This window comes from Sorghum bicolor, chromosome 10, assembly GCF_000003195.3.
Source record: "Sorghum bicolor cultivar BTx623 chromosome 10, Sorghum_bicolor_NCBIv3, whole genome shotgun sequence".
Taxonomy (NCBI): Eukaryota; Viridiplantae; Streptophyta; class Magnoliopsida; order Poales; family Poaceae; genus Sorghum; species Sorghum bicolor.
In genome coordinates this window covers 55799761-55826258 of record NC_012879.2, presented here as the reverse complement: position 1 = coordinate 55826258, position 26498 = coordinate 55799761, and the positions used below count along the sequence as shown (strand labels likewise).

Below are 26498 nucleotides of genomic sequence, written 5' to 3'. Positions count from 1 at the left end.
TTTTTTTTTACCGACTGTATATATTACACGGTTTATGCCTTCTTTAGTTCACTCCAAAATTCAAAAACCTTTTAAGATTCTCCGCCACATTGAATGTTATGGTACACACATGGAACATTAATATAGATAAAAAATAACTAATTGCACAGTTTGCCTGTAATTTATGAGACGAATCTTTTAAGCCTAGTTAGTCCATTGTTAGACAATAATTACCAAATAAAAACGAAAGTGCTAGAGTACCCAAAAACATTTCGTAAATTAAAGGCAAATTGTGCAATTAATTTTTTTTATCTATATTAATGTTTCATACATGTGCCACAAGATACGATGTGATGAGAAATCTTGAAATTTTTTTAAGGCTTTAGAGTGAACTAAAAAAAGGCCTTAAAATCTATGGCTATGGCATTAGAGCTTGAGGAGGTTGCTTGCATTGCCATCTTCTGTCCGAAGTCCATGGTCCCGTCGCTCCGCTGTCCTCCTGCTGGAGCTGGACCGTCCCATGTCCGTCGCGGCCGCATGGGTGTATGGCGGCCCGGATTGCGCCCCATGTGGTGGCGTTTGTGGCTGCTTCGCAGCCGCCATAAAAGAGAAAATATCAAAATTAATACAAAAATATATATTTTGGTTGTTCAAAAAAATCTAAAGTTTGGCACATCTATAGTGCATACAAATAAGTAATTAAGGATAGGGATTGTGCTCCAAATAGATAATCGTGATTCTTCTCTAGTCTAAGTTAATGAACTCAATGAAAAAATAAAAGAAAAAAATTATCTATTTAGTTCTTTAAATTAGACTAGAGAATAACCATGGCGGGAATCTTCCCGTCCGAACGTTCGGACGGGAGACACGGTCCGATGGTTTTCCGCCTTTCGTTTCCCGCATCGACGATTCCCGCGCTTTAGTTTTCCGTGCGTTGGATTGGCTGCAGTTTCTAGTTTTCGACACGTTAGTTTCTGCGTCAGTACTTTTTTTGACTTTTTCTCTCATCCCAATAAAAACAGAAAGCGGAGCGACGAGTAGGAGTCCAGGTATTTATTTCTTCTTCTTTTTTTCTTCCGTTAGCTTTTAATCTTTATTTCATTCTATCTTTTTTATTTCTTTTTCTTTTAACTCTAATTGTTTGTATTCTATTTTTGTTTTTATGTGTTCATAGGTTGGTATGTTTATCTTTTTTCTTTCCATATATTTATTTTTTCCATTTGTCATGTGGTTTTTTCTTTTTTTTCAATTTATAATTTTTTTCTATATCTATTTTTTTTTCTTTTTCTACTTTTTGTTGTTTATTTTTTAATTACTATATAAACTATTTCTTTTTTATCTGTTTTTATTTTTTTGTTTATGTTTCTTCTATTTTTTCTCCTTTTTATTGGTTTTTTGTGTTCATGTGTTTGTATATGTGATGTTTTATTGTTATCTTATCTTTTTTCTTTTGATTTTCTATTTGTTTTATTTATTATTTTCTAATTATGTTTTTCTTTAATTCTTTTATCTTTCTTATTAACTTTTTGTGTTCATATATATGCGATGTTCTATAATACATTAAGTGTTGTTTTATGGTGAATTTAGTGATGTCCACTTAGTATACATATAATGTTCTATAATATATTGAGTGATGTTCTATGATGTATTTAGTGATTTTCACTTAGTAAACATATGGTGTTCTATGATATATCTAGTGATGTTCACGTAATATATATACGATGTTCTATAATGTATTTAATAGTGTTCTATAGTGTATTTAGTGATGTTCAGTTTAGTACACATGTGATGTTTTATAGTTTATTTTTAGGATGTTTGAAAAGTATCTATGATGTTCTTTTAAAATTTTCTCTATTACGTGTTTTTTTCTTATGCTTTGCTTTAGATTTTTTTTGTTTACATGATGTATTTATTTTAAGTATTATAATATCAGTTTTATGAATCTAAACTAGAACACTATTTTTTAAGCTGAGAATATTTTTCTTATGAATATGGAACATTTGTTTTCTGAACCTAGAACATTGTCTCTCATAAATAAAAATGTTTTATCTTTATAAGATAAATGTTCATTAATAAAATTTTATCTAAATACATCCATGTGAGATCTTGTTTTGAAGGATTTATTATAAGAAATACGATGGTGTAATCGGATTTTAATTTAGATATTTAGTTTAGGAGTTATGACTTTTTAAAATTTGTTGATGAAGTGGAGAATGCATGGATGAGGTGGGCCCTATAGAACAGACAACATCTGCCAACTGTTAGCTATGCTACACTGATGTTGGTCCTATAAGACAGACTTTATTCACATGCGTGCTACTCAGATTGGGCGGGTGAAAGGTCTTTGTTTGGTTTTGGTAATTGAGTGACAACTTAGGTGGACTAATAGTGTTTATGTGAGATACACATGAGTTTAGTCCACAGATGATTATGTGATGATGGAGGAGCTCATTACATATGAGACATGACATGGAGTCATGTGACCAAGGTGGAGAAGATCAAGATGAGGCTTGGCTTGATGGACCGGTTGTAAGAGTGAAGGGCAAGTCGGAGGCTTTGAAGCGAGGGACCGCGTGTGACGGTGAAGCTTGAGCAAGACTTGGCGCCGATGGACCCAGGCAGCGGTGAAGAGCAAGTGAGGTCAAGATCGATGAACCAATACGGTCACGTGATGATATGAAGTGGATCATATCATTTGGTGATTGGTTGGTGCATGTGTTGCATCAACATTGGAGGAGATGGAATGGAAAGCGCAAGGCAAAGGTATAACCTAGGGCATTTCCATTTCACCGGTCATAGGTGTGTAGAGAAGTTTATGACCGGATTTAGGATAGATGGCCGTACTATCAAGAGGGGCAAACTCGTTTGCATATCGGTCATCTAGTGCCACTTGAGCGATCTAAATTTGCATACGTGTTAGGATCGAGTGGCGTGGCAAGTTTGAGAGGCTAACTCCTTTGGGAAAATGTTTATGAAAATGCTAACACACTTGCACTTTGGTGGTGGACACTTGTTGGTGTTGGCACACTTTACAAAGGAGGTGGTGTTCCTAGAGTTGAGAGAGGTGTTGGTTTCTCTCTCCCTCCCGCCGAGCTTGCTCGGCGGGATTCGGCGCTTTTGAGAAAAATAAGTGCATATTTTCTATTGCGCCGGTGGAAATTTTGGAGAAGTCGCGGGAGTGTTTCTCAGTAGGAAACACTCACCGGACGCTCTGCGCGGAGGCACCAGACGCTGCCCTTTAGCGTCCGGTGTGCTGTCGGGTGCAGCAGAGTGCACCGGACGCACCAGAGAGAGTCCGGTGCTCAGCGTCCGGTGTGAGGGCGTTTTGCTACCTTCTCTGCGCATGAGTCCGGTGAGCACCGGACGCTCAGGGTGCGTCCGGTGGCTTGCGTCCGGTGACCGTGCAAGTTTGTGGAGCTCTCTGCGCACGGGTCCGGTGTGCACCGGACGCGTTCGGTATGGACTAGTTGAGCGTCCGGTGGTGCTGTGCAGGCGCGCGTGCGCAGTAGCCGTTGGCGGCAACAGTCGACTTCAAACGGCTAGTGACACGTGGCGGTTAGCTGAGCACCGGACGCTGGGTGTTGAGCGTCCGGTGGCTCTCTGTGAGCGTCCGGTGCCCACGTGTTTTGCCCAGTGAAGGGGTAACGGCTAGTTTAGCCCTTGGGGCTATAAATAGAAGTTGTGGCCAGCCTTGGCTAGCGCTGAGCACCCTTGGGATTTAGTGTCCATGCTTGGGGAGTGCTAGTGAAGCCTCTAACTCACATATGCTTGATAGTGATCATTCGATTGTGTGAGTGAGCGATTCTAGTGCGTTGCATTGAGAGATTGCATCGAGTGGCACTAGGTGTTCGTGTTGCAAGCCGGTGGTGCTTGTTACTCTTGGAGGTTGCCACCTCCTAGACGGCTTGGTGGCTTGTGACTCCGTCGAAGCACGCAAGGAGATTGTGCGGTGCTCCGGAGAAGAGATTGTGAGGGGTACGGTGCTCACCCCGCGGGGATCGCGAAGAGCAACTCTAGTTGAGCGAGACATGAAGAGCGACAAGTGGTCCGGCCGGGTCAAGTGCTAGAGCTTGTGGTAAGCACTCCACGTGGGAGAGTGTGACTTGCGGGTCACCACTAGCAAGAGGACTGGCGGCAACCTTGGAGCTTGTCTCAACGTGGACGTAGCTTGGTGGCAACCAAGTGAACCTCGGGAGAAAATCATCGTGTCAACTTTGTTCTTCCCGTTGGTTTGCAAGTCCCTAACACAAGCTTGTATTTATATTCATATATTTGTGCTTGTGTAGTTGCTCTTATAATTAGTTAGCTTGTGTAGCTTGCTAGTTACCTTCTTGCTTGTGTGGCTAGAAGTAGTTCCCCTTGCGTGACTAATTTGGTTTGTGTAACCTTGTTAGTCACATTGCTTAGTTTGTGTAGCTAAGTAAGTTGCGCTCTCTAATTTGGCATTAGTTGCCTTGTTATTGAGCTTGCTAGTGAGCTTAGGCTTTGTGCGCTTTGCCTCACTAGTTTGTGTAGGAGCTCCCTCGGTTTGTAAAGTACTAGTTGCATAGGTTTGTGTGACCTTGCTCCTAGAATTGATTAGGTGAGCTCTTGCTAAGGTATCACCTTGTTTGCTTGTTTAGGATCTTTTACAAGGTGCTAGAGAACTTAGATAGAGGGGTGTAGTCTTGGCTAGACCGATAGTTTTATTTTCGCATTTGTTTCGGTTAGCCGGCGCAATAAGTTTTAGAAAGGACTATTCACCCCTCCTCTAGTCCGCCATCTCGACCCTTCAGCGAGAAACCATCGGACGGTGAATTCTGTCCGCCCATTCGGATCCTAGCACCCCCCGAACCATGGGTACTCGTTCGGAGCACCATAAGAGCATCTCCAAGGGACTTTGCAAATAAATTTTGCATTTGGTGTTGTTTGCAAAGTCCCAAACTCATTTGCAAAGTCTAAAAATAGTCCAACTCTAAGGGACTTTGCATTTAGACTTGGCAAACCCAAAGTGTGGACTCCACCCCTGAATTTTTTTTCACCGATCGCGCCTGCGCATTTTTTTCTCTTCGCGCCATTTCGACGTACGTCGTGCGTGCCAGTCGCCGCCCAGGCCAGGTCGTCGCCAGTTGCCGCCCAGCCCAGGTCTTCACGCCAGTCGCCGCCAGCCTAGGCCGCGTTCGTCGTTCGTCGCCGTCGTCGTTCGTTGCCGTCGTCGTTCGCGTCAGTTCGGCTCCGTCCACCTCCGTTAGGGCGGGCGCGCGCGGCAGGAAAGGCGGACGGGCGCAGAGAAATCGCGTGGGGTGGGGGTGCCGGGGGGACGGAGTCTGACGTGGAAGGCCGAAATTGTAGATGCAAAGTGGTGGGAAGGTTTGCATATATGTAAAGCCTCAACCTCTATTTGCAAAGTTAACCAAATTGCAAACCTTATTTGCTAAACCATTGTAAGGGTATTTTATACTCTTTTTTGCAAATAGGGCAATGCAAAGTTTGTTTGCAAAGCCCTTGGAGATGCTCTAACCAAATGAAAAATTGAAATGCAAACTCATTTTTGAAAATTTCATACAAAAATGTCAATTTTCGGGTTTGTGATTTAAAGACCTTTTTTTTTGTCACCGAGGGAATCCTAGCTCGGTAGGTCCTGTACGGCCCTTCGCTCGCCTGGGCTACTTTGAGCTTCCCTTTGGGCCCAAGTGCCCAAGCCCAACAGTTGTATGAAAGGACTCCAAGACCACATGCACAACCGACACTTTTGTGTGTGCGCGCATATGTAAACGGATATACAAGCGAAATTTGAAATCGCAACGGTCACCCTCTCCCCCCACGCTCCCACACCGTATACAAAACACAATCCTCGCCGCATTCCAGTTCCCAGATCCATCCACAGCCGCCAGCCCGCCTCCTCTACCTGCAGACTACCACGCCCAAATCCACCTCAAGCGCGAGGGAGAAGACCGGATCCGCGTTCGGGATAGGATGGCGACGATCCAGCACAAGCCGGCTCCGACGGCGCCGTCGACGACGACGGGCGGCGGCCTGCGCGCCATGGACCTGTACGAGAAGCTGGAGAAAGTCGGGGAGGGCACGTACGGGAAGGTGTACAAGGCCCGGGAGAAGGCGACGGGCCGCATCGTGGCGCTCAAGAAGACGCGGCTCCCCGAGGACGACGAGGGCGTGCCCCCGACCGCGCTGCGGGAGGTGTCGCTGCTGCGGATGCTGTCGCAGGACCCGCACGTGGTGCGCCTGCTCGACCTCAAGCAGGGCGTCAACAAGGAAGGGCAGACCATCTTGTACCTCGTCTTCGAGTACATGGACACCGACCTCAAGAAGTTCATCCGGGGCTACCGCGCCAACCACGAGAAGATCCCCGCACAAACCGTCAAGGTGACTTTTTTCTTCTTGTTGTTGTTCTTCTCTCTTTTCTGTACCCTCCCCAATGGCCCAACCATACCCTGTGCACGCGAGGTGTTTGCGTGAATGTCTCCTCTCACGCCCGCCTGATTCGATTGATGCTGACTGTGCGTCCGCAGATCCTGATGTACCAACTGTGCAAGGGCGTGGCTTTCGTCCACGGCCGCGGGGTGCTGCACCGTGATCTCAAACCCCACAACCTGCTCATGGACCGCAAGACCATGGCGCTCAAGATCGCTGACCTCGGACTCAGCCGTGCCATCACCGTCCCTATGAAGAAGTACACACACGAGGTCTGCTTCCCCACTGGTGTTTATCATCCGCATGGATGTTCATGACTCTTGGGTCTGATTAATAGCGGTCTGAACTGTTTCTGCAGATTCTGACGCTGTGGTACAGGGCGCCTGAGGTTCTTCTTGGCGCCACACACTACTCCACGCCGGTTGACATTTGGTCCGTGGGCTGCATATTTGGTACCATTTCGATGAGCTCAGAGATTCTTGTCAATGCAAACTGCTTAAGAATTCAAACCAACACATACAGTTTCTAATTTGGTTGTAAATGGCAGCTGAGTTGGTCACTAACCAGCCACTTTTCCCTGGCGATTCTGAGTTGCAGCAGCTCCTCCACATCTTCAAGTAATACCTCCAGTGCATTAGTTGATTGTTTGCTTGCTGAAATTCTTGGTGAGTGTCTCATGTTAATGGCTATCCATCTTGTTCTTTGGATGAAAGGTTGCTGGGCACCCCAAATGAGCAGATGTGGCCAGGAGTAGGCAAGCTGCCCAACTGGCACGTGTATCCTCAGTGGAAGCCCACTAAGCTGTGCACTCTTGTCCCTGGTCTTGACTCCGATGGCTATGATTTGCTTGAGGTCAGTGAAAAGTTACCTCTTGTGCAAATTTACTAAACATTGCAGAAGAGGGGGGAAAGAAGAGGTTAGAGATTGTGAGGATTGCATTCTGACTTGACTTGATGCGGTTGCTGCAGAAAATGCTGGCATATGAGCCGGCGAAGCGGATCTCTGCGAAGAAAGCCCTGGAGCACCCGTACTTCAATGGTGTGAACAAGGAGGTGTACTGAAGCAATCCCAGTAGTAGGAGTCGTCGAGAGGATCCTTGTCACCTTGCTCATAGCTTAGTGTGTTAACATGACTGCCCTGAATCAGTGCTTCTGCTTCCAGGCAGGCAGTATCTCTGTGTTTAAGCTGCTACTTTCCTTTGTGTTGTGCCATCCACTTTGGTTGTAATGGATAGTAGGGAGAATTTTCAGCATAAGTGAACTTATGTTGACATTGTTTCTTGCAATTTGTAGCCAGAAACCCTGGGATCATCTTCCAATTGTTTTATAAAGCTTCACTCTATGGCTCTGAAGCACAAGATGCCTGTCTTAATCAAAGCCAATAATTCTGTCATCTGTTACATCATTTTTTTTGTAAGGTTTCAAAAATTATTGTAGGATGATTGAGCACATGATGTGGTGAACAGGTCAAGCAGCTCTGAAGCAGGTTTGCGACATCTTCAGCAGTATCAGTACCAATTACTACTTCTGTTGAATCATTGAGGGAAGCTGGAGGATTTATTAAACTTAGATTAGATGGTCAGTGAACCAACTTGGCATGGCATAGGAACTTGAAAGTTCGAGTACTACTCCATTTGCACTACACTGTGCAATAGGAGGAGCGGCAAAAAGGGCTTTTGAAACTGCTTTTTCATACAAGATGCCATAAATCTTTTTTTAATACAAATACAACACATAATCCAATGCTGACTTTGACCAATACTTGCCCTGAGAAGTTAGAACTACCTTTTCTTGGACTATGCATACTACTAAATGTTCGAGAAAGCACACAAACTGATTATTAGAAACATGATTTCAAGCGCCATATGAGTACTTATGTTACAGAAGTTAAATACTTTGATTGTTGTGTATTTCTTATTCGGCCGTGCTAATAAATTCCTGGTGTGGTGTCATCAGCATAATAAAACCACAAGAAAAAATGTTCAAGCGGACGCATCCCACTACTTTATCAGGCAAGCTACAGCTTTGATGTTCCATCAATGTCTTGTTTTTTTTTACCACTACTCCTTCCATCAGAGCAGTTCTGTGCATCAAACGACTACATAATTGTTGATACAAGAGCTTCCAACATTTTCTGCGTGTATGTTGCCGTTAATTTCCTAGGCTAGCTGATCTTATTCTTGAAATCAGGTGACATTTGTTCTGACAAGAAGCTAGCTGTCATGAATTGGATTGAAGAGCGTAGAAATTGTGTTGTTTGCGAGTCAGGAACCAGTGAGGAAGTGTTGAAAAGAGATTCAAGAATCAGTGCAGTCGCTGAACAAGATAAGTCTTGGCTATTGTTGGAGCACATGGGGTTTCAGACTTTCAGTGCTCATGTGAGCAAATATTCTAACATCGATCTTATTTGGGGCTTATTATTTGGTACAACTTATAAAGTGTTTATATATGATTTTATAAAATCTCTACAACTAAAAAGAGGCAAATGTTATCGTCTCCGCTATCGGCCTGCCTCCGACTCCCGTGGTCAACCTACGGTCAAAAACAGTTCCTCCCTCGCCGCTTCCCCTCTCCACAAGGAACCGCAAGCAATCTCCACGACGGCGGTTGTGGTGTGGCATCCCGATGGCGGAGGTAGCGCAACGTCCGGCGTCCTGGAGGCAGATGCGGCGCGGCATCCCTGCGGTAGAGTCCAGCAGGAAGGATCTCGACATGCAACACAATCGGGATCTGTTCGTCACCATTGCCAAACCCTTGCCGATGTGAGCACCTCCCTCCCTCTCCTCCACTCCCTGTCCATGTCTCTCTCCCTCACTATTTCTCCTTCTCCCAGATCCATGGTGTCCTCCATGAAGCAGAAAGAGGTGGAGGAGCTGCTCCAGTGGGTGGAGGAGCTGGAGCAGGCTGAGGCATGGCTGCTCGGCAAGAAGAAGGCCGCGGAAAACGTGTCGTCGATGGCTGCGCGAGGAGGAGCATCAGCTTATGAGCATGAAAAAAAATAGCAAATAAGCAGCAAACATCAACTTCTGAGCAGAATTTCATTGGATTACTTAATGCACTTCGATCACCTCATGCTCAGAAGTTGATGTCTGCTGCTTATTTGCTATTTTGGTAAAAAAAGGAAGTGCTTGTCAGGAGTATTTTAATCAATTGCTTTCATCAATTCAAATGATAAAAGAGTAGTAGAAAATTGCTTACTAAAAAGTCTGACAGTTATTTTATATACTTACTGAAAACTCACACACATGAATATTGGATTTCCTTTCATTTTGTGGTGATGATGGTGTTTAGTTCTATCACAGACGCAATGTCTTGAAGCAAAGAGATTGAGGTGTATCTCATTTTGTACAAATTTCTACTTTGAATAAAGACAAAGACATGTATAAAAGTTTGGGTGATAAGTACAGGTGAGCAATTTTTTAGCGCCAATATCACATTCAACCCACATTCTTGTTTGCAAAAAAAGGTTTTAATTTGAGCTTCAGCATGTACTTGATAAAGAGGTCTGGGAACCTGCAAATTATTTTGGGGAGGGCTCCAACAAATTCAGTTTCATATGTTAATTAATTATACTAAGGATTCAGACACACGGATTGCTATTCTGATTGTATTGGTGTTTATCATATCCTACCGCAGAAATAGTTATGCATTTGCTCTTTGCTGTGAAGACATTGCACAGTGACATGCCATTCTCAATCCTATAACACTCCAAAATTTTTAATTTTGGATTGTTATTAGGAAAACACTAAATTAATTAAGGATTTAAAATTTTTGTAAAATATTCCAAGATTTTATTCATTGATGCTTTTATAAAATGAGAAAAATGTGGAATTTTAAACTTTTATTAAATTAAGTGGAGGGTGTTTGATTTGATGTGTGTTTTGTGCCCTAGCTTTGTTTGGCTTGTGAAAAGAAAATGAATTTCAAAATTCCTAGCGAGCCACGTTTAGGTTGTGTCGGTTTTTGGAAAAATAAAACACTAAAAGTCCTATTCAAAAACTAATTTATAATTGAGTTGAAAAATAATTTTAAAATGAGTTTTTTTAACAAAATATGCTTTGTTTCCAAAAGTAGTAAGGAAAACAAGCTCTTAAATAATCTCAAATTAGGAATTCAAAAAGGGTTTTGAAATTTAGTTTAGTAAAATAGTTTAGAAATCTTGTTTTATAAAAAGAAAAGGGGTTTTCTTTCCCATCCCTCAATCTCGGCCTGCTTCAGTTTGAGGCCCGCACCTGGCCAGCCCACCCCGCACCCCTCTCCTCTCCCCTCTTGCCCGAGTGGGCCACGGCCCAGCCGCGCCAGCCCAGCAGCGGCTCCAGCCGCAGCGTCCCCCTGCCCTTTTGCCGCTGCCGCCCGCTGACTGGTGGGCCCCGCAGGTGGGACCCACCTGTCATCACCCACCTCCGGCCGAGACGGACTCGGGGCGCAACCACCGCCCCGGTTTCCGCGCTTGGCGCCTCTATCTGAACCGTGCGTGCCTCCCAATGATCACCGTCGTCTATTTAAGTGCCCCCGCGTCCGCGTTCGCGACCCCCTAGAAACCCTAGCGCAACCCGAGCAGCAAAGTTCGCAGCGCCGCCGCCGAGCTCGCCGAACCCACGCCGCCGCCGTCGACTTCTCGCTCCGCCACCTCTCTCGCCAAGGTGAGGTTCCCTAGAGCTCCGCGCGAGCATGTCGAGTGCGATGGCGTTATCCGCGTGTTCTCTCCCCCTTCCTGCTGCGCGAACGGCGCTCGCCGGAGCACACCGCCGCCGTCAACCCGCCCGCGGCTGTGGACCGCACGCCCCGGCCTCTCCCGGCCGCGGCCGCCCCGCGCGTAGCGCCCCCGCATCGCGCGCGACGCGACCCCACCCTCGGCTCGCCTCCGCATGGCCCGGCTCGCCGTCCCGTCGAGCCCCCCCGGCCGCGGCCATGGCGCCCCGCCGCGGCCCAGCCTCGCCGCTCGCCTGCCCCGCGCGCGGTCCACGATGGACCGCGGCTCAGCGCCCGCGTGGCCGGTCCACCATGGACCGGTGGACCCGGTCCACCGCCCAGCGGCCTCCCCTGCCCCGTGCGCGCGGTCCACAGCCCCGCCGTGGACCCGCCACTCGCGAGACGCCACGTGGCCAGCCCGCCCGGCCACCCGCGCCGCTCCCTACCCGCACTCCGGCCAGTTCAAAAGTAATTAGATTTACGCCCTTTTCTTTTCTGTTTTAGCCCCTATGCTTTAAAAAAATAGTGCCCGCAGTCCAGAATGCATTTAAAATTCAGTTTGGTTATTTAAAATACGAAAATTAGTTCTGCTTATTCACTGTTTTGCCACCGATTTGGTTTTGGTCATAGAATGCGCGTTTTAATTCCGATTCGAGCCGTTCCAGTTGCGTTAGTTTCATATCGCCGTGCTCTACGCAGTAGTATAAATATTTATCATATATCTTTTTCTTAAATTTATTGATTTAAGTATAAATTGATTAATATCTATTGAATAGCTTTTAAATTAGAAAAACAATCTAGGCTTGTAATTCGGTTCTCGTTGTGTTGTGACTATGTCGGTGTAATCTACATTTTAGCAATGTTGTTTTCATTGTCTCCTGTTTATGAGTATAATTAATCTGACTAGTGTTTTGAATGCATTTCTATTTAATTAAGATAAAAACAATATAGGATTACATTTCGGTATCTTTATAATCAAATGTGAACTTAATACTTCTTAATTATAATTTGATTATATAAACATGAAGCACATGAATAATTTAGTAATACTTGTCTAAGTCTTTTTGAACTAAAAGTAAATCACATTTATAATTTGATCTTTTATAAATAAATAAATGCTCATGTTATTGATATTAACTATAATGTTTCTTTATTAATTATACCTTGATTAGTTTAAACCTGATATATAATCACTTGATTAGTCGCTTTCATATAATCCATATTTTAAAACTATAAACGCTTAATTGGCTTTAGGGTATATAATTATTTATAATAATTATAATTATGACTAAAGTTTAACTCCTACTTTTATAATTATTTATAGTTTGGTCAACTCATCTTTCTGATATTTCTTTGAATAATCCATCACCTGTTTTCTTAAAATACGACCAACGTATAGTGGTCTTCTCCGTTTCACTTCGAGCCTCGATAGTCGTGTCCGTTTAACGATAGCTCCGTTCTTAATTGTTCTTGCGTTGTCACGATTGTAGCAATAAGCCGTGTCGTTTAGTGTGCTCTTTCTAAGCTTTTCTTTCGATTGATGCTTGTTCTTAGTCGTGATTGTTGTTTGTTTGTTTGTATTGCTTGTTGGCTTTGAGTAGAAGAAGCGTGGTTCGTCAACAGTGAAGACCAGGAGCTGAGGACCGACAGTTGCAGTAGAAGATACAGATCACAAGAAAGAAGTCAAAGAATTCTGAGCAGATATACACTGGAAATTAAGGCAAGTGCAGACACCCTTTGATCATATTGTACCTATGAACTTTAAATACATTTACTTTCCATTGCATGTGTCTTAATACTGCAAACCCTAAGGACATGACTAGTCTTCTACTATATTCCTTGTATACCTGGGTTTATACATGGGTAGTATAGTGAACAGTAGATATGCTTAGTTGCTCTACTCATCTAATCTATATAATAATAAAAATAATGATCTTGCTTAATAAATTCTTCAATGATGATAAATGATTAAATGATGAACAATGGTCACTTCGGTGATGGAGATGTTGCGGTGCTTGCGAGCATCGTGGTTTGGTTGAGGACAGGGGGAGCGGGTACCGTTGGTGGTCCGGTTTGCCGGGCGTACCCGTCTCTGCTCTCCGTAAGGACTTAGTCAGGGAGCGGCCCCCTGGGACTTACAGTGCAGCTCCAAGCTATATGGGCTCTGGCTTGACTAATTAGCAGGACCTCCACTGGTAGGGTGTTACTTTCCGGGTAGGCGTAAGGAATGTAGCTTGGGTATTCATATTAAGAGGTCGGTCAGTTCGGGGTCCCATTGCTATGGGCACGACTGCCGCGCGCCCCGGCAAAAACTTACGAGTGGCATCCTATTAGTTGGACCCTGTGAAAGGTCTCGTAGTGAGACCCTGCCTGCTCACCTTGGCAGTGTTTTGGGGAGTCATGACCCCGGGCAAATGGGAATCACGACTTGGAGTGAACGTGCACACCTCTGCAGAGTGTAAAACTGATATATCAGCCGTGCTCACGGTCACGAGCGGCCCAGACCCTCACTTGATGAGCAAATTGGATTCACTGGATACTTGGTGGCGAAACTTGGTTGAGGTTGCTACCTCGTGCTTTGGCGGAATGGCTATTCCGTGTTGGCAGGATTGCTATCCTGTGCTCTCAATTGGGATTGCTATCCCATAACCTTAATGGGGTTGCTACCCCGAATTACTATCCGAGGTTGCTACCTCGGAGATCTTAATAATAATAATAATTATAATGATGAGTAATGATATTGTTAATATACTTTCATCTAATTAAGGGTTGGGATGCTTCACTCATATTTAGTAATAGGTTGTTTAATAAAAAAATTGTAATAAAAGTGTACCAACTAAAAAGCTCACCCGCAGTTAAACAGTGTCAGCTTTTCCTTTGATTAAGCCTTGCATGTCATTATACTTTCCGTCTGTACTTGTTGAGTTCGACATGAACTCACCCTTGCTATTACCCCCACACCCCCAATGTGTAGTAAAGTGCTGCTCAGAAGAAGGACATAGATGTCATGGAGTTTTCTAGAAGCTTATGGGAAGTGCTTGGCGTACGGAGCCCCCAGTCAACCGTCCCTGGGAAGATTGGAGCCTAAGAAGTTTAGCTACTGTTTCAGCGTACTCTGATGTTAGTAAGTGTTATTATAAATATATTTTCCGCTATATATAACATTGTTTCTGATATTTCTATTCTTTGTTGTATGTGTGGACTTCCTGGGCACACATATGACGACTCTGGTCTTATTTTAAAAGCCAGGGTGTGACAAATCCTGTCATTTTGCCTTCTGAGCATGTGGAGGGGGAGGAGCCTACTACTGCAATGGATGCAGCGACATGAGGTTAGCACTTTCTCTAGGTTGAACTGAGAGTCTATTTTCTATGATTGGAAACCAGGAATGGAACATACAGTGGAAAACATATTGCCAGCATTAAAAGGGAGATGTGAACTCAGAATCACAGGCTATACCACCAATCTCATGAAGGTATTTTTATTTTCATTCCTCCAGTAGCTTATATAATTGTAGTTTCTTGAAGTAAATCTGTCTTGAATATCTGAAATCCTTGCCAAGACAAGATAATCAAGCCAAAACATAACTCCATAGAAAAAATGACTAGCAAGCACCCCTACATGAATTTTTTTATTGCCAGAAGCTGGCAGCATGGACAAATACAGGAACCAAATGAGCATGGCCATCAGCAATCTGTTTACTGTAATTAGTATTAGTTAGTTATTAGGGCAGTAAGTCATATCATTATATTATGGCCCATTTCGATCTTTATGAAAGCGCTCCATTTATTGGTATCTGATTCTTAATCTTAGTCCTTTTCTGCAGGTAACATAGATCAAAGAGTACAGCAGAAAGGGATGACTCTTAGATGTGTCATGGAATCTATGTCCATTGCAATGCACTCTACGGTATTTTCTTCAGTGTCTGCTGTTTTACATATCATCATCTGCCTTTTTATTGCACTCTATAGTATGTTGAGTAATCTGTTTAGGCCTGGTATTTTCTTCAGGAAGTATGATATTAGAACTGCTATTATTGTTGCTCATGATGAGACACGTGCCACCACTATTCAACACCGTATTCAGCACCGTGATCCAAGCGTGTTTGGTTTGAAGCGCCCACCTATTCTTAGTCATGCTGACAGCAGAGAGGCGACTGAGGAGGTGCGTTGAGAATGCTGGTGGTGTTGCGTGATCATTTAGTATAGGTTGGTGTCTGTTGTTGAGAATCAGTCAACAACGAAAGGCGCCTACACCGAGGGGCTCCTCAACACCAAGCCCATTCAAGTGTGTTGCTTATGCTCGTAACCTGCTTAGCAGAATGCCATAGTTTTTTCATGCCAGCAAGCAATACAGGCCTTACCACTTATGGATATGCCATATATTCTTACAACCACTAGAAATGTGAAATTATGATTTTGGCTTGACATGGCTTTCAGTTGTAGTAATAAGTTTTTTGTTGATGAATCATTGTTTACACGATGCTTGCCATTTGCTCTGCTCTATCTGTCCATGATTAACGAAAGGCGCCTACACCGAGGGGCTCCTCAACACCAAGCCCATTCAAGTGTGTTGCTTATGCTCGTAACCTGCTTAGCAGAATGCCATAGTTTTTTCATGCCAGCAAGCAATACAGGCCTTACCACTTACGGATATGCCATATATTCTTACAACCACTAGAAATGTGAAATTATGATTTTGGCTTGACATGGCTTTCAGTTGTAGTAATAAGCTTTTTGTTGATGAATCATTGTTTACACGATGCTTGCCATTTGCTCTGCTCTATCTGTCCATGATTAGATCTGCAATTATCATAGCAATTGCATAAACAGATAGTTTTCTTTTTGTCCTGATTGGGTCTCAAACAAACCAACATGTAAGATATCACGTAGACATGAGTCTTCACTTGTTTAAGCACATTTCCATACATTATGCTTTAGACTAATGTTACCTAAGGAATATACTTTTGTTGTTTTTAACAGCGGTGCATTGGTTCCATTCTTACTAGAAAGCTGGTTCTCATTTATGTCTCTTATCTGAGAACTTGGTTTCATACATGCATTGACTAATTACAAATGTTTTACTACAAAAATTACATAATATGTCCCGCTTTTAAGAAATTTTGCTAATAATATATCTGTTCACATGATTTTGGAAGCATTAGTAATACATAAATCTTAATTTGTAGATATTAGGAGGATAATAAGAATGCAGAACATGATACTCACATTGGGAATGTGTTAACACCTGCTTTGTAGCTCATGTAATATTTTTTCTCTTTAGTCAGATGTGCAAATTTTTCAGAAAGACTACCATAGAATGCAGGGTTCTAGAAAAATGTCATCGATGCAGAGATTATGACATGGGTAACAAGCAACATATAGGGAAGAGGATTTTCTTGTTGAAAGGATTGAGATGTCGCGTAGGGGGAGGTTTTCCTGATAGAAGGCACATGTGCACACTATCCCTAACAGTCAGTATTTACTTGCCTGGGCCGGTCTTCTCTCATGGGCAAGTTGTATGTTGCTGTCTAGATCCACTGCTAGAAAAAATTATCAAATCGTTGCCAAATGGAATAAGGATCATTATTTTGTCTATAGAGGTTCTTGATAAGCACAATCTGTAATGATGATCAGGTAAGTTTCATAGATAGTTCATGGCTAAAACTTTTCCCGTGTTAACTTAGTGTCTTTTTAATATGTGCAAGAGACTGAACAATTGCAGGCAGGAGAAGCTATTTTAGGTAATGGTTGACTTATTCTTTTGACAAGACTCACCCTTCAGAAATGTACTTCAAGCGATATGTTCTTGTATGCATCAAATTGGAGATGTGAGGATGAGAGAGAGAAAGAGAGAGGAGGGAGGGAGGGAGAGATGTCCATTTTTTTGGTGGAAACAAAAAAGACAGCTGTTATAATAAAAGGTGGCGAGAGGTCCACATTTCAATGGTTTTTCCTTCACTGTTCCAAGTGTTGATTCATCAAAATATTATATTATTTACACATGCAAAACAATTTAAACTGGTGGATATCATGTTCTGAACTTGCTTGTAATCGAATTTTTGAAGAGTGTTTGTATTTGCTTACACTTTTTGTTTGGACATTGCTATATCAAATTGATGCTTATTTATCTTCATATAGCTCAAACCAGCAACGATGCTAAAATCAGGTAAATCATAGTGTGTCCGATGATTTTAAAATATCATATTTTTGTCATGCTTCTCTTCTCTTATTGTGTTCAAATCCCGTAGCAACGCACGGGCATAAAACTGTAAATTAAAACTAAAAGCCAAACGACGACCGAACCGAGCCAAGTACGCCTCCAACCGCCCACTTCTGATTTCTGCAACGCGCCCTCCCAACTGGCTTCGTCGCCTTCGGAATTTGGAGGCCTCCGCCTCCGCGCGGTGCAGGTGCGCGCCCCGCCTCGTCTCCACTTCTCCAAGATCCCAACAAGCAGATAGCCCCCCATTTGGACCAGGTGCGCCGGAATCCCTCCTCCGCATCTCCCCCTGACGGCATGCTCCGATGATCCGATCGGGTTGTCTGAACCATAGCTGAAATCGCGGGTGAACAGGTGGTGTTAGATAGTATTTTTTTTTTCAAACAAATGCTGTACCCCAACAATGATCGAGGGAGGCCGCAGATTTCTCGGGTTTAAATTCGGTTTAGGGTTTAGGCTGCAATGTGCAGCTTGTGCGTGCGCTTGTCAGGTGTAGAGGCTCATTTTTTTTGGTCATCAGTAAACGGCTCAGGCTGCTGTTTGGATATAGGCTATCATGTCAGTTGGAATGGATTCACATGAGCCTCCAGGCTGCGTCAGGAAGTAATTCCAGCTCCAGCACCACCTTGTTCAGCTCCTATGGATGTAGAAAAAATGAAATTACCAGTACTTTCCTTATAGAAAACTTTTACTACTACTTTCAATAGTAGAGAACACCCTGTATGTACAATTTCATAGTGTGGCATCACGCTCATCAATGAAGATCCGGTAATTTGGGGATTTACTTGGGTTGTTACAATTATGAATGCTGATGTACTGTTAAACGTTCAGAGTTATGGTAGCATGCTAAGCATGTTGCACCTACTCAACAAGATTGGGATAGATTTTCTGTAGCTCCGTGAGAGATTGAGTGTTGTATGCTCTATCCAATAGCATTAGAGAAACTAAAAACAGTGATGAGTTTGATGACTCTGCTGTGAGCCCACCTGATGGAGATGCCCATTTTTTTTATCATGTGGTCGGTAATTCCATGGTTATATAAGCCGTACGAGATCAAAACTACTGACATATAGGGGGAAGATCAATGTGTCCATTATTCTTGACCTGATGCATGGAATTTCTGTCCTTTCCACTGGACATTTTTTTAAGGGGGGTCATTTTAGTAATATCATTTGGTTAAGGTCAGGGGATCTGCAGAACAATATTGCCCAAAATTTTACACGTAATAACTTATATGGTTTTGTTTTTTGTACCTGGTTAACTGAAAATTATGATGTAAATTAAGCAGCAAAACATGTCAGAACTTACCCGAAGTAATTAACAAACTACTACTGGTAGCCCTTTAATTGGTGGAATAGTGGTTTCACATGAAGTGTTGTCACTTGTTGTTTCATCTGCCAGTTTTTTACCTATGTCCGAATCTTGGTGAGTGGTTACAGTTAGCTTAGTTGAGGACTCTTGCCGAATGCTCAAATATGCAGGTAGCAAGTGCATTTCACTTGAACCCTGTAGCAACTGCTAAATCCTCTGTTTGATCCATATAACTTTTCTTAGGCGAATTTCTTGTAGCCTCCATTTCTATTTGAGATGTATATCATGAGCTGCCATGTAGTAGTTTATGTTTTATGCTTAACCACATGAGCTGCAGAGCATCCTGAAATGTGCAGCGAAACCTGACCAAATTATAATGGTGTAAATTACCTTTGTAATTTTCTCGCATCATGATGTAATATTCACATCACTTGGTAATTATACTTCTTACTATCCCTAAAAAAAGTATATATATACACTCCTTACTTTGGCACATTACGGTGTTGGTACAATTATCTAAGGCACGATTTGCATTTCATGAATCAATTACTCTCAGAAGTCTACGATTCAGGTGAGAGGTGCTGTTCTATGTGTAAAACTATGAATCAACACTTTTTTTTTGACACTTCAACTGATAATATGTTATATCTGAATCAACTAAAGTCATTAGCTTCAAACTGATCTATATATCTTTTCTTCAAAAGAAACAAAAAATGTCTCTAAGCATGCTGCTTTGTTTTTCATTAGACCATCACCATCTTTCTTATGGTTCCTTGTCTACTAACTAGTTTATTGTTATTCTGAATGTACATAAACCGTATCAACTAATGTTTATCAAACATATGCCCTAGAGAACATTTCACCGTTATGTGATCGAATCACTGATGCAGGCCTGTTGTCAACCAATGTGCACATACTCAGGCTTCAATTTTCACATATCATGGGCTCATGGCTCAACTGCTCACCTTTTACTTGTGTTCCCAAAAAAAATGTTCACCTTTTACTGGTCGGTTACTCACCTTATTCAATATCAGTTTTTTAGGATATGTCTTTCCTGATTTTCCACAAAATGACTAGACTATCTATAATCAAAATGATATTTTCATTCAATGCAGAAAGTGAACTAAGCCCCATACAGTCATGCCTTGAATTACCTATACTAATCATACTTGTGTCAAATTAATAAGTCAGTGAAGTCGGTGATTTCTATACAAATAGTGAAGCCGGCATTATGCAAGAATAGGTCAGCTTACCATGGCGTTTCGGTGTGGATAAGTTTATTTTGTCAAAACTAAAGGATGACCTACAGTTTTCTTCTATTGGAGCCATTCAACAAGATCATTAGTATTGTTTTTAACATTCACTAAGCAACCTGTCATGCATCTAGTTTCTCTCAAGGAAACTGTGCATGGAGCTTAAACAGTATATCTTTGATCTACTAAATTTTAGGCTGCGTAATGACCATTTTCTCTTCTAAGATGTGTACGGCATGCTGCATCGTTAATATCAAATCAAGCAGCATACTCTTTGTCTGAGATTCTTCTAGCGAACCCAATTTTATAGTTTATTAGGTGCTTAATCAACTATAATATTTTTTATCAGGCATGCCATGGTCCATGATTAAGGAATGTGTATCATTCGCTCACTTTGTGGTCCCAGAATGGAAAGGTAACACCAGAATACTAATGGGCCTCGTTATATTAGTTGTCAGTTGGTTTGGAAGTGCATTTTGTTTGGATTCTCTTGTGCACAATAAGGAGTTTTGACTGTTTTTACTTGGCAGAACTTGGTTGTTCTCCTGGTTATATTATATATATGCAATCTGCTATCAATTCATAAACAATTTTCCTTATCCTCCATTATAAGTACACAACGGATCCATCATCCATATACAGACAAACTAATAGGCTTCCATCATTCAAGCTTGCATTATTATTATTTTCTTGTGAACACTTACAGAATACCAATGGAGCTATTAGATGAAAAATGAAGCAACAGACACTAAGCGTACTAACACAACAATTCAGCTTTTTCAATCACCTACTATGAGCCTTTTGGTACAGCCTGTATGATGGTTGGATAGCAACTCAAAGTCTCAAATGAAATGCTGGCCCGACATAACTTCCAAATGTGAAAGATGACAAAAAGGGGCAACGAAACAACTATTTCTAAAACCAAGGAAAAGGCTCCCACATACTAACAAAGGAAGCACCTTTTACAGTGCGGTATTTGACTAAGGCCCACGTTAGCAATCATCCTTTTTTCCTTAACTAAAAGGGTTCAGCATCTGCCTTAATTTATGGAGTGTGGAATACAAAAGCTTTTGCCCTCATGAGAGAATCTTCAGGGTGTGAATCTGTTATATTGAAAAAGACATCATAAAGTATATTTTATCAGTAGCATAATTTTTGTCTTGTTGCTTGTTGCCAGTTGGTCAAACTTAGCTTTTCATAAACAACGAAAGGTCTTGTTTCCATATATTTGTCTCAGAAAAGGCTGAAGAATAGCATGTAACACATCGTGTGAAAAGTGAAATATGTAATACCTTTTGAGTTTCACTGTTTTAGTGTTTTATACTCATTTGTCGACTGCTGGTAGCTACCTAGGACTAACAATATCAACAAACACAAGCAATCAATTTGAATAAATAATAGCTCTGTTTTCTTTTAGCTATCCTATAAAACACTTTGGTCCACACTATCTCATTTCATCAACTCAGCGTTGATTCAATTCTCCATGACTCCTTGTAACGGGTGCCTAGGTGTGGTTGTTACAAACTATATTTAGCCCTTTGGATTTACGCCGGGACTCTAAATAATTCTGTGCACCATTGCAAGTTGTAGCGCACACCGGTATGGGCGGTGGAGAATTACTAGTATAATCTGATTCACTTCTACACTTGCCAAGAACCTGCCAGTAAATTTCCTTTTCTTCAGCTCTATTTTACCTCCTCAGGAAACAACTGCTTGAAGTATGCTATGTAGCTAGTCAATGGGTTGTCCTGTTTGTCTCTGTGTCCATGGAAAGAGCTGTTGTGTCTAGTTAACTAAGAGAGATATGCTAGGATCTGTGTGAGAGAGAGGGGACAAGCACAGAAAGGAAAAACTGCAGCCATGCGTGAAGCAGCTAGCGTGTTTTCCAGTTCATTGATAGTTGTGAGCAAGATGGTTTGGTCCAATGGGGGCAAAGGTGAAACAAGGACCAACTGTTCGTACATGTAGTTTGATACACGCTGCCTCATTTTTTGACTGGTCAACTGCTTAGAGAGGGACAGAGAGGTAATCTGAACCCTGTGTTGCGTCTTCATGCAACAGACACCCTCCAGCAAGCTTATCAAAAGGAGCGAATTAAGTAGTAATTTTAGGCCCCTCACAGACTAGTTAGTCTACAAATGTGTGCAATCCCAGTGAGAATCTTGAAGACTAGCTAGAGTTGGCAGCTTAAGTTTTGGAGTGCTTGTCCTTGATCCCATGTGGAGCTCTTCACTTTATTCTCCATGTTCTGATTGCTGTAAAAAAAAAATTACAGTGAAAACTAACACGATTACCAGCCTTGATCTCCTGACTGCTGCAACTTCGACTTAGTGTTGTTATGTGGTCAAAAGGATTAATGGAATAGCAGTATAGCACACATGAAATTTGTGGCTTCGTCCTTATATTTTGATATGAAAGAGTTGGGTTGTTATTTGTTAGTCATGAACCCTGATATTGCACCAAACTGATCTTTTTTTTGAGTGAACTAGAGGGGCTTTCGCCCCTGCAGAGATTTATTAAAAAAGGTTCAGAAATTACAAGATTCAAGACTTACAAAACTTTCAGAATTAGAGGAGAGAGGGGGCACCAAACTGATCTTATCAACTGCTCCCTTAGTTTGACATATTTTGTTCTTTGACTAATAATATCTTTATTAATACATGACTTTTTTGGCACAAATTGATGTTATTACATTCGTATCGAAAAATACTTATGACTATGATTTTGTATTCATAAATGACATTATTACAATAATCATTCACAATCTTGTCCTAATGAAATGAAATATGTCTTTTAGTTTTGAACGGAGGCAGTGTTCATTACTATTTTGACAAATTCTGAACGTTTTACAGGTGATTTGGATTGTTCTTTTATACTATATATACACAATAACATGCCATACTTCTGCAGTATAGGTGTTGTAACCTACAACCATCTAGGCACATTTAGTACCTGGTGCAACTAGTTGAGAATAAATTATAACATGCATGTGAGTTTTACTACCTATGCACATTTTATACGTCAGAATTGGATAAGGACAAGTCTGAGGCATGTCCTTTGATGTTTCAACTATTTGTTACCATATCTATCAGATAAGAGCAGATGCCCTTGACAATCTAGAGGATAGTTATCCTGATTCTATAGCATGTTTTTTGCTTAATTCTGTGCATTCTCTGCAATCATTGCTATTGCTGTGTGGGAAAATAATTTGTCATCATTATCCTTTGTGGATTTTTTCTTTTCATTAATCCCCTCTCGGTTCTGTGTAGGTACATCACAGGAACTACAATATTTTAAATCCTCCCCCCCCCCCCCCCCAAGTATGTTCTCTTTATCTTTTAACATCCTTACTGTTATTCAGCAGGCAAACTGTAAATGCTTTCACTCACTCATAATGTGCATACTGTTTTTGACCAAATATAGCTTAAAACGAGCTTGAATTAGAATTTAGAAATGTTGATGGTAAATGAGCTCTCTGCTACAGTAAGTCAGGAAATATCATGAATAGCAGAAGGATGCACCCCAGCCATACCCATACATGGGCATATGTAGCAGCCAAAATTGTGATCAGTTCAATGTCAGTCCTAGCTTCCTAGGCCTATCACCTGATTTCAGCTAGCTAGCTTGTCAGTGCACCTACTCCATCCCGAACAGATAGTTGTAGTACTGGGGAGCCGTGCTGGTGCTAGTGCTACTGGTAACCCAGGTTCCATTGTTTCCGGTGGAGCCCTCGTAGCCAGCTGATCCAGAAACCATAGCAGCAGCAGCAGCAGCATAAGGAATGTTGCTGGCATAGCCGTTGCCCTGCTTGCTGCTGCTGCTGTCTTGCTGTCCCATTGCACCCGTAGTGGTGCCCCACATGACGCCACTGCCGGTGTTGCTGCTGCTGTGGCTGCTGGTGCCCATCGTGAAGTCCACGTTCACGCCGGAGCCGTAAGCCTCGTAAGCAGAAGCCGGAAACTGCTGCTGCTGCTGCTGCTGCTGGTAGTGAAGGGCGAGCAGAGACCAGTAGTCCTTCTCGGACGGCGGCATGGCCTGTGACGCAGCTCCGGCGATCATCGCAGCAGCGCTCCCTGGCTGCAGTGAGTCCAGTGGGAACTTGGAGGCGCGTCCGGCCGCTCCGCCCCCAACGGGGAGGTCGCTGTTGAGGATGCTGTCCACGTCGTAGCGGCTCATGTCGAAGTTGGTCACGGCATTGAGCCCGCGGAACTTGATCGCAGCAATGTCGTATGCCTCCGCTGCTTCCTCCTGAGTACCTGTGGTGCAGAAGAACCAATCAGAATTTAGGTCATGTTTTGTCAGCCATATCTCAGTGGCTTTGGTTCTCATGAATAATGAATCAACTAAAAAATTAGCTTGTGTACAGTGGCTTTGGTTCTTATATATAAGGATTTTCAAATCCAGCATTTTCAGTGAAGAACACTTACTGAACGTGCCCAAGTACAGGTCCTTGTTTCCGGCCACCCTGCCGATCCTTGCCTGCCACCGGCCATGCTGATGATGCCTGTCAGGACATACATAAACAATCCCACTGTTACAAAGCTTTGACCAGAATGCACTGCTACCATTGTTCAAAACTTCAAATTATGTTCAGAGACTCCTGCATTTTTCTTCTTTCGCGTGCTCGCTCGTTAGTCACTACCATGAATCATGCATGAAAGATTCTAACCTTGTGACTCCTCTGTAGATGGAGGCACCTCGCGAGAAGCCGCTGCTCTTCCTGACAAAAGGGTAGTAGAGCGAGCACACAGACACAGAGGGGTCAGGTCAACATGTGAGAGCCAAGGATAGCCGCATGCACGAGCAGGCACCAGGCAGGCACTGGCACACATGCGACTGTGCGTGCATGCACGCGTACGGCAAGGTGTGTACGTGGAAAAGGATGCGCCGGTGAGCCCTGTGCCACGCATGTGAGTCACTTGGGCTGCTGCTCACCTGCGCAACGACGCGATGAACTCCTGCCGCGTCATCGACTTCATCTCCTCCAGCTCCTTCTCGTAGTTGGACACCTACCATGAATTCATTCATTCAGGTACGTACGTACGTACGTGCGCACGCCTCATCAGCAATCTCGGCTTGCATGCGTTAAGAATATATAGTAGCAATGTGTTGACGAGATTGATGACTTGTGTTCTTACCGGGAAGTTGGTCGTGGTTGTAGCACCCCAGTACTTGAGTGCGGCGAGGTCGTAAGCTCTAGCCGCCTTCTCCTCCTTATCATAGCCTCCTACATTTTTTTCCCCCAATTTCCACAGTTAGTTTCAAAAAAGACCTTTTGATATGATGATGTTGACTTTAAATGTAAGTGTCCAATTGACGGACGTACCTAAGTAGACTGATGAAATGTACCACCAATGGCACCACCAAGAGAAAGTTGCAAGAAAGGAGAAATCATATATGTTAGTGATCGGGGTATGTGTATATATGCCTTTTGCAGGTTTCTTGGATCAGTGACAAGTCTGTGACATGCATGCATATATACCTTGGCGACCTTTGCGGCTTTGGCCTTCCCGGCGGCAGCTGTTGTCCCACAGGTGCGCCTCGTATCTCCCTGTCCACCGGTGCCTGAGGCGTTCCACAAGATAAATATAAAGAAGTTGAAAATTAATACCAAGAAGTTGAATCCAGATGACATGGAATTAATAACGACTTGATTCCAACCAGGAAATTAATACCAAGAAGTTGAAAAAAATGTGTTGCTAGATGCTTTATTAGTCAAATACTACTAGTCTTCATCCCATCGCCATATATGAATGTCAAGTAAAAGTAGCGCCGCTCCCATAGACTCATAAGAAGTACTACTTGAACTAGGTATGGGATGAAAAAGGTTTCAAAAAAAAAAACTTGGGATGAAGAAGAACACGACATGCATGCATGCGTGTGGATCGGCTGTCGTCTCGTCTCTACCTGGTGACACCACGGTAGATTGATGTGCGCTGCCCGAACGTCTCGGCGGGGCGCCTCGCCTGGTCGGACTCCGCCACGTCCGTCGACATCGCCGCCACGGTCACCGCGCCGGGGTTCTCCACCGTCGTCCCAGGCGCCGGGTAGTGGCGCAAGAACCCGGCCGTGATGCTGCCCAGCTCGCCGCAGACAAGCTGGTGATCCTCTGCAGCCGTCGCCGCCGCCGGTGGGGCGCCCGCGCCACCGACGCCGCCGAGGAAGTCCTCCACCATCTTCGGGGACTCCTCCACTGTACCCTGCTCGTCTCCTACTTGTATAAGAAAATGGAGAAGAAGATCGTTGATGAGTATATGGTGACAAATAAAAGATCCAGTAGTGTACTCAGCATGCATGTCGAGGTTCTTAGTGCCATGGGGCCATGGGGGTATAGTAGTCTTACCGAGTGGAGCAGCGGAGGAGGAGTTGGAGAAGGCCTCAAGAAGGCCATGGTGGTAGTTGTTGGAGAGGGAGAAGGAGAGCCAGTGGTGGGGATAAGCTGAGCTCATGTCCATGTCCATGGAGATCGATCTGCTGCGGCCTTGTTGACCTGCAGTGAATGTGCCTATGATAGAAGGTGCAGTGCAACCGTGCAAGGGAATGTGATGAACTACAGATGTTGTAGACCTGTGTTGTGTGCGTGCTTAGGAGAAGAATGTGTGAATACTATGAGCAATAGTATATATATAGA

General features: G+C 43.2%; 2 protein-coding genes across 2 annotated transcripts; one reads left to right on the top strand and one right to left on the bottom strand.

Annotated features, from left to right (window-relative positions):
- On the top strand, positions 5764–7782 carry LOC8058453 (cyclin-dependent kinase B2-1). Its single transcript, XM_002438740.2, has 6 exons — positions 5764–6342; positions 6489–6662; positions 6749–6842; positions 6938–7007; positions 7104–7242; positions 7359–7782. Exons 1-6 carry the CDS (start codon positions 5935–5937, stop codon positions 7449–7451), a joined length of 978 nt encoding a protein of 325 aa, XP_002438785.1. The 5' UTR covers positions 5764–5934; the 3' UTR covers positions 7452–7782.
- LOC8069368 (AP2-like ethylene-responsive transcription factor AIL5) lies at positions 23284–26498 on the bottom strand. The gene is made up of 9 exons (XM_002437349.2): positions 26211–26498; positions 25775–26078; positions 25350–25432; positions 25194–25202; positions 25006–25094; positions 24803–24876; positions 24537–24587; positions 24295–24371; positions 23284–24123 (listed from the first exon to the last, which is right to left on the bottom strand). The coding sequence occupies exons 1-9, from the start codon at positions 26326–26328 to the stop codon at positions 23504–23506; spliced, it is 1425 nt and encodes a 474-aa protein (XP_002437394.1). The 5' UTR covers positions 26329–26498; the 3' UTR covers positions 23284–23503.

Excerpts from the sequence above, each read along its gene's own strand:
- LOC8058453 (XM_002438740.2), top strand. The coding sequence starts at position 5,935 with ATGGCGACGATCCAGCACAAGCCGGCTCCGACGGCGCCGTCGACGACG. Across the intron at positions 6,663-6,748 it reads TGAAGAAGTACACACACGAG|ATTCTGACGCTGTGGTACAG; the intron begins GTCTGCTTCCCC and ends CTGTTTCTGCAG. Across the intron at positions 7,243-7,358 it reads ATGGCTATGATTTGCTTGAG|AAAATGCTGGCATATGAGCC; the intron begins GTCAGTGAAAAG and ends CGGTTGCTGCAG.
- LOC8069368 (XM_002437349.2), bottom strand. The coding sequence starts at position 26,328 with ATGGACATGGACATGAGCTCAGCTTATCCCCACCACTGGCTCTCCTTC. Across the intron at positions 25,433-25,774 it reads ATCTACCGTGGTGTCACCAG|GCACCGGTGGACAGGGAGAT; the intron begins GTAGAGACGAGA and ends GGAACGCCTCAG. Across the intron at positions 24,124-24,294 it reads CCTGTACTTGGGCACGTTCA|GTACTCAGGAGGAAGCAGCG; the intron begins GTAAGTGTTCTT and ends TCTGCACCACAG.